Source organism: Sarcophilus harrisii, chromosome 3 (assembly GCF_902635505.1).
Source record: "Sarcophilus harrisii chromosome 3, mSarHar1.11, whole genome shotgun sequence".
Classification (NCBI taxonomy): Eukaryota; Metazoa; Chordata; class Mammalia; order Dasyuromorphia; family Dasyuridae; genus Sarcophilus; species Sarcophilus harrisii.
In genome coordinates, this window is record NC_045428.1 from 160,372,930 (window position 1) to 160,385,272 (window position 12,343).

General features: G+C 33.9%; 1 protein-coding gene across 1 annotated transcript in view; it reads left to right on the forward strand.

Moving 5' to 3' along the window:
* The window catches only part of MYO16 (myosin XVI), a 713,480-nt gene that overhangs the window by 666,762 nt on the left and 34,375 nt on the right, over positions 1 to 12,343 (forward strand). The window contains exon 34 of the mRNA XM_031958702.1: positions 4,003 to 4,094. Within this exon, the coding sequence (XP_031814562.1) occupies positions 4,003 to 4,094 (92 nt within the window). The remainder of the gene's footprint in view (positions 1 to 4,002; positions 4,095 to 12,343) is intronic.

Sequence of the window (12,343 nt, forward strand, 5' to 3'; positions counted from 1 at the left end):
GAGGGCAGAAAAGAATACAATGTGTAAGCAGACCATCCATTATTTTATTCCCTTCAAATATAGGTCCCCGTCCATCCATATGAGAGTGGATGTGCTTTATATAAAAAGGATGGACTCTCATCAAAATCACCTCTTGTACTTCCTGAAACAATAAAAAGATAGGTCCTGTTTGAGCCTTTATATATGATATAAATACATATGTATAATGTATTCTTTGGATATCCCAACTGCATAGTGACTATCTGAAATGATATTGATGGGTTTGTCTATTTTCAATGCTTGTATAATGGCATATAATTCATTCTGCTGTGTTGAGATATAAGGTGTACTAAATACATTGGAGATGCCCAATTGTGGGGATTATATGGCTATTTTATTTTGCTTGGTGGCATCAGTAAACACATTAGGGCCTTTAAGTGGTTGTGTTTTTGTTTTTGTGGGAAATATTCATTGCCACTGTTCATCTCCTAACCCTAACAAAATGGTCCACGTTTTCTGAGTAGCTATTAAGCAATTTAACCTATCCTTGTCTATGTTAAATTCATATAATTCCCATTTCTCCTATTAACTGGATAATTCTGAGCAATATTTTCCTTACTATTTCAGCTGTCATGTCTTTTCTTTATAAGAAATACAGGAGAGTTCCATGGGCTGTTAGTTTCCTCAATGTGTCTTAATTTTAATTGTTCTTGTACTAATTGATGTAGAGTGGTGGAAGCCGCAGCAGCAATAACCCCTCCTAAAATTCTGTAGTGATTTCCATCACTAATTGATGTAATATAGCCCTACTCCATAAGTTAATATGTAAGTCATCTATTATTAAAGGAAAAATGGTTCCTGCCTTTCCATCTTTTTGCCAATTTACCAGTTCAGTGGACATCAAAGCCTCCTTACTGCCTCCTACCTCTGCCACTCTATAGCTGAAGTCATAGACCACCAAGGGGGCCACTGAGAAGCAGACACCGCAGTCCTGTCAGCTCCAGTGTCTGGATAAGATGGGAATGAAAGTGGGGGTGGGGGGTGGGGAAGCCATTCAAAATCATCCTCCTCAGGCACCGGAGAGGGACATCTATTGCTAAGAGATGGACCTGTCTGTGCTCTGACTGTAAATTTCCTGACCTCCTTTTCTGGTTCTGATTTCACACTTTGTTTAATGAGATTATATATAGTAAAATGACTTTTAAAAATTTTTTTTCTTGGGCATACTTATTATAAGGGGTGAAGAAACTTTGTAACCAATGTCCAGGAATTTCCTAATGTCCCCTAATTGAACTGTGCAGCCCTGCTCTTTTATACATTTACATATAGTCTTGACATATGCTTCCCTATCTGAAGGGAGTAAGGTGCCTATTTTCTGCCCCATTAGGTTAATTAACTGTCTCTACCACACTCTGCCTGGTCCAGAAACAGTGCAGTTTGGCAGGCTCTTCATCTGGAGTCCTCATAGAGGTTGTCTTGACCACATAGCAGTGCTTGACCATGAAGGGGTCACTCTGGCACCATTCTAGATTCCTGTCCTGTCCCTATGTTTTGGGGAAATAACCTGCACCCAAGTTGAGGATTTTATATATTTTTTCTTAACTATTCAACTGGAATAAAATTGTTTCATCCTTTTATGGTTCACCTCTCTGTCAGATGCTTTCTATTTGGCAATTATTCCTTTTTCCTAAATTTTGATTAATCAAGAAATCTTCTTCATCACTCTGGTCACTTGAAAAACTTATGACACCTCATTATGCCTCCTCACCCTTTACTACTTCTTTACTAAGACCTTCGAAAGTAATTCCTTTTATATACTAACTTACTTCTACTATCCTTGACTTTTCTGGGCATTTTTCACTCATAAATGGACAATTAATATTAGCCCAATTGTTATTCATCTAAGACTACCAATGACATCAGAAGGGTGGTGTCTTTACTTGCATGTGAATTGGATTTAAGTGAGGCAGAGCTATACAAAGGTACTAGCCTCCCTTTCTCCTCCATATCCATCAAAGTTCAGTGGTAATACAAATGTCTAGACAACTGAAGAGGGTCTGGAATTCAGTGGGTGACCTTGCCCTTTCTAAATAAGGTGTTTCTCAGGTCTCAAGTTTGTCTATTGTCATTCAATGACTAAGGCTGAGTAAGAATTGAGACAAAGGATGGCCTAATTTAGCAAAATTTGAGCTTTGATTGTTTAGAAGGAGTAGAAATAATAAAAGAAAGTCATTTCCAAAATGAATAAATTGATATCTTTTGCTTCTTTAACAAAGTTTCCTATGTTCAAATTTTTCTTTCCTTTACTCTTCAGATAGGCTTTAAACTACTGTAACCTATCAAAAACACTATTTCATCTTTGTATTATCCTTCTTTGAATGTCTGCTGGGTGTTTGTTTGTAAGGGTCCTTTAAATGGGCAGCCACAGTGCAACAGGAGATTTGAGTGGCCTGAAAGTTATCTCTGTGGGTATAGGACTGCCCATTGGTGGCATATCACGATAGCTTCTTAACGGGAGAAAGCACTCTCTTTCTGATTGGCTGTGTGTGTGACCTCACAAACCCTCTATAAGGCCCACTGCAGGCAGCAAGTCACTCTCTTTATTCTGGGGTAGCCGAGCCAAGTGGATAGATAGCCAAGAGAGGTTGATAGTGAACACGTGGGTCTTCAGACCAAGTGTTCACTAGGGAGTTAACAAGTCAGGGCATTATGTGAGTAGGTATAATAAAGCCTTTAAGTTTGCACATGGTTGGCTGTTCTTGAGTGTGCTATCGGTTATTAAATTATGATTCAAGAAATCGTGGCCAGAGGCCTCTGAAGGCCTCAGAGGAAGCAAGTTGGTAAAATTAGTTGACACTGCAAAGGACAGTGGCTAGAGGAACTCTAAGGGTCTAGGAATCAAGAGAGACTGGTAATGGTAACTGCTATGAGAACAAGTTACATTTGCGCTATTCAATAAAAGATGTGTAATTTAGCTTTGCCTAACCAACATTTTTTTTTTAACCTTGCTGTTTACTGTACATAGCAAAATAACCATTTTATGGCAATGAGCATGAAAGAGCAATGAAAATAATAGCTAACATTTATATAGTACTTATACTTTACCAGAAACTGTGCTAAGTATTTTACAATTATTATTTAATTTGATCCTCACAACAATCCTAGTAGGTAGATACTATTATTATACCCACTTTACAGATGAAGAAATAGAAGTAAATAGAGGTTAAGTGACTTGATCAGTCATATAGCAACTAAGTATCTGAGGCCAGATTTGGTCTACCCCAAGCACTATTTTCTTTTTCCTCTTTTTCAAACTAGAAGTTTGTTTTTCCCTTTGAATGGGACTGATTGGATGAAGTATTTCTCAATATTGAATCACAAGATCCCTATTCCCAAAGCTGGGATCCTGGGGGGATCATATAATCTCTGGAGGGATAAACTTTGAATTCTGTGATACAGGAAGTTAGTGAAGTTGCAGGAAATCACATGACCTATGGGAGGCAGCCAACATTGACCATTGGTCAAGGATGGTTACCTCCTTTTAGTCTATCCAATGAGAAGGCTTGAGTCTTTTGCTTTTAAATTCTGTACAAGGCCGAAACTGGCTAAGTTCAGGAGCATATAGGGGGAGTTGAGATGGCTCCCAGGTGCATCTGGGTCTCTCCCTGCAGGGATTAAATACTTTCTCTTTGTACCTATAGATGTCTCTGATTAGTTAATTTGGGAAAGGGGGTCTTACACCCTTCCCACACACCTTCTGCAATTTATATGTTCATTTGTGTACATTTGTTCGGTTACATTTTTTTAAATTGATGTCTGACCCCCTTGTACTCTTATTAAAGCAAGTTTATCAATCTATACATAAAGCTCGTAGTGCCAATGATTCTATATCATTTAGTATATATTTGTTGATAAATTAATTAATGAAATTTAGCTTATAATCTGCTTGAATGTGTGTGAAAGCTTTATTTTTTTTTTCTATTGAATGAAGAACTATCTAACTAATGGTATCATTATCAATAGGCTTACCAGAAGAAGATGGCAACTCAAAACTGTCAGTGAGTGGTACGGCAAGCTCATCGATCCAGAGACATAGGGAAAGCCATACCAGTCAGGTAAATTAGTCCATAATTTTAAAATAGAAACTGATGGCTTAGAAATGGCATTATATCATGATTTGCCTCTTGGACATAATTGGTTTTGCAATACTTAAAAATTATTGTCATTTAGGATTATTATTAAAGCTTTGAAATACAATGAAACTAGTATTTTCTACCTCAGTACTCTTTTCATAAAACAAAACATGACACAAAATAGCCAACAATATAGAAATAACACAGTTTCATTTCATCTCAGTTGTTAGACGACAAGTAAATACATTATATTTTTACTCAGAAGCTAGATATTCCTGGATAGAATACAATGAGTTTAAAATGAGATAAAAGGTCACATTATATGTTATCTTTAAAAAAAAAAGTTTAACATATAATCCCTAAATCTTTAGTTCTTAAATATTAATTTCATTTTAACAAAGCAAATTAACATATGCAAGAGAAAAAGTTTTATTTTTATTTGTGGAGAATAAGAAATTCTATCAAATAAAAATTTACTCATTTTTCTTGCATATGAGATGATGAAAAATCTTTTTTAAAAAAATGAAATTCAAAAAAGAAATGTAAATTGGGAATTAAATTTGATTTTTGTTTTCAATAAAGTTCTATAGACTTGCTATGTGATTTTTTTAAAACTATTTTATCATTAGATAAGGGATATATCATTAGCATTCAATTTGTATTTTTACAAAGTTTAATATGGTTTTTTAGAAGTAAATCAAAAAAGGTCTTTTACACAGATGTTTCAAGTAGTTAATACTTCTTTGTGATTTTTTGCATTTTTAACTATATATTTGTCATAATGTATACATAGCTGTAGCATCTACTTAGATTTTTCAAAGTAACACAGAAAGGAAAATGTAAAAGAAAAAAATCAATTATTTTAATCCTAAAAAATAAATCTAACATCTAGCAATCTTCAGAAATCACATACACTGCAATATTACCACTAAGTTGGAAAGAAAATTCTGATTGGCTGTAACTGATCGTCACAAATCTCCGCTCTGTCCCTTAGGGATACATGTACTTTATCTCTTAGATATTACTGCTGCTTTATATAAGAGAAAATTCACAATATAAGAGAAATACTTACTTGCATTGAACACTGGCATGATTTTTTTGACTCCAGCACTTAATAACAATGATGGACTGTTTAACTTCCTTACCAAGGTTTCATGCTTCACAATATAGTCAAAGAAATTTGATAGAAGTGCTACTCTATAACTGACTTACCTTTCCTAGCTATGGCTTGGAAGCAAGAGGGAAAGGTCATTCAGAAATCATTTTTCACTTTCTATTTGAGGTGGAGACTTGTTTCCACATCTAGTTATACAAAATAAAGCAGTGGCCTCCAGTCATTTACAACAACACTGCTTGAAGAAATGAAAAGCCATGCTTATTACCTTACCTCAAAAGAGTAAAATTCACAAGAGATATATTTCTTACTTGAGGAGCTGAAGAATAAATTTGAAATTATGCATTTCAGAATCGATTTCATATGTGTCAATTTAATAGAGTGAATATGGGCCTATTTGGCTACATTTTAGTTATTTTATTTTTTTTCCCAACACAAAAAGAATTTCTGTGGTAAGAAAAAAACATGAAATCTGACTAATAAACTGTTTTGCTCTAAAGTTTCTAAACACAAAACTAAACCTCTCCATGAGTAAATTTATATAATAAACAACAAAGATGACACAATTTAAAAAATAATAATGAAGATTTTAATGTCATTCTTTGGAGGAAGATATGAAAGTATAGGCCGTGTTATATGCTAGGAAAATAAGAAACAGTCTTAGTCATTTATCACCATGTCAAAAATTATGAAATGTATCATGGGAAAATATTTCATGTAGTCATATAGTTTCTCCCTTGTTTTAAAAAAATAATCTTACACTCAATTAGACATGTGACCACTTGATAAAATTTTCCAGGGAGACAGGCCCTACGATTATTCACATAGCCTTAATGCATTTGCTAACTAAATTTCTAATTGGGTTGGTGTCATAAGACAGTATGGTTTAACATAAAGAGTACAGAATTTATAATCAAAAGGTCAGTCTTGGAGTCTTACTGTTGTTATGACTTTGATAAGTCACTTACCTTCTCAGAATCTCCACTTCCTTTTTGTATAATCATAATCAGACTATTACTTCAGAGTTTTTGTAAGGAACATGTTTTATCAACAGTGAAATAGCATATAAATCTTAAGTATCCTACTAATCCAAATGATCTTTGAAAAGTCAATGTAGAGGGGAGGATTCTAGAAAGATGGTTGAGTAGGTTGGCAAATTTCAAGCTCTCCCAATTTCCTCCACAAATAGAACAAATTTGTACCTCAGAGTGACTATAAACTGGCGAAAAACCAAGCAGACTTGGGGAAGAACAAGTATACTCCTGATACAATGAAGAAAGACAGAAATTAACCTGCCTGAAGTGCCAACACTTTTAGGCTAGCTCCACAGAAACATCTGGTGTGGATCCCTTGGGGCTATCTGATTGTGGCTGGAGCCTCAGGAGATACCAGAGAGACTTTCACCCCCCATACAGTTTGTGGAATTGCGATCTGAGTCTGGGAAGACAGAGTAAACCTTGGCTGATTGGGAACTCCAAGTTCAGCTGTGCTGCAGAGATGTGGCCCTGTGCAAGAAGCAAGCAGGACCAGCAGGACAGGATGTAGGCATTTGCAGGAGGGTAAAGCTCTTGGTTTGGGGTTCCTGGTAAGACTAGAGAGCCAAAGGGAAGTTTGAGGCACCATTCCCCCACCCCACCATTAGAGGTGCTTATATTGAGGAAAAACTAAAAAAAAATAAAATAAAATAAAATCATCTAAGAAAAATAAGATTATGGAAAAAAAAGTTAACCTATTAGAAAAGCAGATGAAAGTAACTCTTTGAAAATTAGAATTGGGCAAGGGGAAGCCAATATAGCTATGAAACACCAAGAAATAACAAAACATATTATAAAGAATAAGAAAATACAACAGAATGTGAAACAACCCATAAGAAAAATAACAGCTCTGGAGAAGAGATCAAGAAGAGAAAATATATGAATTATTGGACTGCCACAAAGTTGTGACCAAAAAAAAAAAAAAAAGAACCTTGAAACAATAATACAGGAAATAATCCTAGAAAATTTTCCTACAACTATTCTCAAAAAATTATCAAACTGTGCATACCCTTTGTCCAGCAGTGTTTCTACTGGGCCTATATCCCAAAAAGATCTTAAAGAAGGAAAAGGTTCCCACATGGACAAAAATGTTTGTGGCAGACCTTTTTGTAGTGGCAAGAAACTGGAAACTGAGTGGATATCCATCAGTTGGAGAATGGCTGAATAAGTTATGGGATAAGAATGTTATAGAATATTATTGTCCTATAAGAAACAATTAGCAGGATGATTTTAGAGGCCTGGAGAAACTTACATGAATTATTGCTAAGAGAAATGAGCAGAGCCAGACATCATTGTACACAGCAACAACAATATCATACGACAATCAATTCTGATGGACGTGACTCTTTCTAACAGTGAGTTGATTGAGTCCAGTTTCAATGATCTTATGATGAAGAGTGCCATTTACACCCAGAGAGAGGACTGTAAGAACCAAGTGTAGATCATAACATAACATTCTCACTCTTTTTGTTGTTGTTCATTTGCATTTTGTTTTCTTATTATTTTTTTTTCTTTTTGGTCTTATCTTTCTTGTACAGCAAGATAATTGTACAAATATATTTACATATATTGGATTTAGCATATATTTTAACATCTATAACATATATTGGATTTCTTGCCATCTATGGGGAAGGAGTGGGGAAAGGAGGGGAAAATTTGGGACACAAGGCTATGCAAGGATCAATGTTGAAAAATTATCTATCAGATATTTTGAAAATAAAAAGCTTTAATAATAATAAAAAAAGAATAGAAAGAAAATTATCCTGGAATGATAGAACATGAGGGGAAAGTATAAATAGGAAAAAAATTCCACTGATCACCATCTCAAAGAGATTATTTGTGAAAAACACATAGCAATATTATTGCCAAATTTCAAAACCCCCAGATTAAAGAGAAAATTTTGCAAAAAACAAGAAAAAAGCAATTCAAATAATCTGGAGTTACAATTAGAATTGTACAAGACTTATCAGCAGCTAAAATAAAAGACCACAGGTCTTGGAATCATATCTACAGACAAGCAAAAGAACCAGGCCTGCAGCCAAAAATAACATATCCATCAAAATCATCTATAATTTTCAATGAGAAAAAAATGGACATTCAAAGAACTTGTTTTCAGGACTTTCTTATCAAGCAAACCTGAACTTAACAGAAAATTTAACATATAAGAGCATATCAAAACATATCATCTTAACATATCAAAGAGTAATTTTAAGAAACTCAACATGGACAAACTGTTTAAACATGGGCAAATTGTTTATGTTTTTTTCTACATGAGAAATGTATACTTTATATTTAAGATTTACATAAACAATAGGATAAACTCAAAAGAAAGATTGGCAGAATAAAAGTAAAAAATATAAATGAGCTGCAGAGGAAGAATAGATAGGCATTTCAGGGGAGGAAGGCTTATAGTTCTGCAAACCTACTCACATCAGGAATGGGCTCAATAGTCAACACTACATATATACTATGAAGGGTATAGCACCCTTCAAAATCTATAAAGAAATAAGGGGTAAGGGATAGGTGTATAGGGAGGCAAAGGGTGAGGAAAGAAGACAAGGAATAGACACTCATGAATATTATTTCTTCTACCAATAGACATATTTTCTTAAATTGGTATTTGTTGTTACATATTTTGAATCCTCCCTGATGTTCTCCTGGGCACATGGTAATGTTCTCTTGGTTTATTTCATTCTGTTTTGCATTGCTTTTCTGTTTTTCTTTTTTACTTATTCTGTTTCTTCAAATAAAATAAATTTGGAAAAAAATAAATAAAAGTTAACATATATTTTCTTGATTTATCTTTTATAGGTTATAATAGTTATTTGTTTTTTAGCTCTAGAAGTGCAGAGCCTCATAAATTTTCAAAACTCTATTATATATAAGTGTGAATTCTGATACTTTTAGTTAATTTTTCCTTGAATATACTCATTGGTTTGGAATATAAAAAGAAAACAAGTTAGGTCCTTTTTCACACTGAGAGGTTGTATTATAGTAGCAGCAGCAGCAATGACAGAAGTAACAATAGCAGTATTTCTATAACACTTTCTTAAACTCTTTACAAATATCATGTCAGTTCATAACAACTCCAGGAAGTGGGGCTATTATTATTCCCACTTTATAAAGGAGAAAACTGAAGTAGATGAAGGCTAAGTTGTTTGCTCAGAGTCACAGAGATAATAAGTGTCTAAGGTCAAATTGGAACTCAGATCTACCCTGATTATAGCTCCAGCAGTCTTTTTCAATCTACTCTAAATGCAGTCATTTTTTTTTTTTTGTAATGAATATATGGGAGGTCAGGTCATGGATCAGAGGTCCACAGGAACCTGTGGACACACAGGAAAAAGCAGAGGAAACACACACAGGAAAAGCAGAGGTATAAGTGGATTGTGATCTGTATAGTTAATGGGGATATCCATCCATAAGGCAGTCACAAATGCACTGGAGTATTGAAGTAAATAAATTATTAAATCTTCTCCTCCCCTTCCCCCATACATACATACTGACTAAAGTAAATTAAGTTCATTGCAAATCTAACATAGTAGCCAGCTAAGCACCACTTGGCTGAGATCACAAGAGCTAGAGATTTCATATAATCTCTGATTTTATTTATCATCACCATTAGTCCAAGTTTCAGCTTTAGGGAAAGCCTAGTTTCTAAAGGGTAAGTAAGATTCTCCACTACCACGTCTCAAACTTGTTCCTACTTGTTCCATTCCCCATTGTGCTTCTGACTCTTTGGATTTCTTCACCATTACTCAGCTCCCTTCTCATGTTAGAGTTTCCTTCAGTCTCTGGGGCATTCTGTCCCCATCTTTCAAGGGTGAGCTCTTTTTTATGACCCGTCATCCTTCAGTTTGCTGCTAGATTTTTTACTATACCTCAGTAGGTATCTTCTTTCTCTGCATTCTTTTTTCATCTATCTTTTATTTGTTGGCTTTCCCCATTAGAATATAAGTTTCTCAAAGGAAGAAACTGGTTGTTGTTGTTGTTGTTGTTGTTGTTGTTGTTGTTGTTGTTGTTGTTTTTATTTGTCTGCCTTAGCAACTAAGGACAGTGACTCACACAGAGTAGGCACTCAGTATATATTGTTTGGTTTGAATTGAATGATCTAGGAAACTTAATAGGGTGTTATTTAAAAATATATTGAACTAAGTAAAGTTTTTAGCATCAAATATACGTAAAATCAATGATCCTTAGAATCCTAAATATTGGTCCTGCCACAAAAATCCATTGTTATAACATTACAAATAGTAGATTTCTATCTAAAACTCCAAGAAGCAAGGATTGTGATAGTTTTACAAATATACTTAGCAGATATAGTATGCAATTGGGGTAGGGAAAATAGGGGAAAGTATCTAATATTGTAACATAAAGAAGGATACAATGCAAGCCTTTCAACTTCCAAAATGTTACTTGACATTATATATACACCAGCTTCCCTCTTCAACAATCCTCATTTGAATTAGGTAAGTAAACAAAAGTACAACCTGCCCTCCTAGCCTGACTCAAGAGAACATATGAGCTGAAAATAGAATAAAAGAATGTCTGAGTAAGAAATGAAGAACTATGAATAAGACAAAAGATGGCTACAATTCTGAGAGCTTGTCCTAGACATGAAAATTACTAGCTACATATCTGCTTAGCAGCCTACATTTGACAATGAAAAATTAGAAGCTTTCTTTTTTCATTTGAGTGCAACTTTCTTATGTTTTCATTACAACTTAAAGTCCAACACCTCCTTTGGGTCATTTTATTGCTTTCAGTAGTCTGTACCTCATAGTAAGTATGACTTCTGTATACCTATGATCCCTTTCTTTTCCCCCTTTGAGGAAATTTCCTCATATTTCTTAGCAAATACTTCTTTCTTTTAATTTATTCTTCATATTGTTTTGTTAATCAAGGAATGTCAGTGGGGAAAAATGTGCATACTTTACTTTGCATGTTCAAGGGCATAAGAATTCATTATTAATATGTGTCATGTACAGAGATTAGTAATAAAAAATGGTGATAGTCTGATGGAAAAAGTGGCAATCAAACCTTCTAGGCTGTAATATAATATGGTTCTAGTCACTACTCTTTCTAACATATAGCCATCAATGAAAGACAAAATAATCAATGGAAAATTGATCTGAATTAGGAAACAAATTATTTTGTGGTTTGCATTCTGGACCATCAAAGAAGGCTTTTTGTAACATCACACATCAACAAAATTAAGTGTTGCAAGGCATTTAATAACATAAAATGTCCCCTCTTTCTCTATGTGCATCATATATATTACTCCAAACACCTTACTGACTTTAATAATGAAAGAAAAATAGAGCAAGTTGCAGAAAATAATGCAATTAAGATATATAGTAATGAATTAAAATTAAAGACTAGTCTAAATTACATGACAGGAAAAAGAAATAAGGTAGTCACACAGTCACACAAAGTAGAAAAGATATTTCTAACATGCAATCTGCAAAAAGATGAAAAATGTGAAATGAAAAATATATTTTACATGACAGAAGCTTCAGAGTATCAGTATTCAGTATCAGTGGTTTTTTGCATAACAAACGTAGGACCTAATAGAGTATACACAAGAAATGAGGACATGAAATGAATTACCAATGACTATTAAAATGGCAACAGTTGTAGTGGGAAGTAGTCATATTCTTTAAGATAAAATGATTTAAAAAAAAAATTCCTTGGTGTATTTTTTTCATGGAACATTATACTCTAAAAATAACTTATCTGAATTTAAATGTCTAGTGTTTGTTAACTAATACTCCATTTAAGAATCATAAAAGAAATTCTACTAATTATTATTGGGAGAAGATTACTAGAAAACTGAGGAGGTGGCTGATGATTGAAATTGAGGTTACATTAAAAAAATTTAGAATCTTTCAAAATTTATCTCTAGACAATTTCTATATGGTGAAGTTGAAATTACACATTATCTGATGATGATGTAAGTAGACAGTTCCATTCTAATTGGAGCCAACTAAGAAATAGCCAGATAACTTCCTTTTAATTTCATTTCTTGATGAAAAACATTGTTACTTAATCTACATCTATATCTCTATATTCCAGTGTTATAT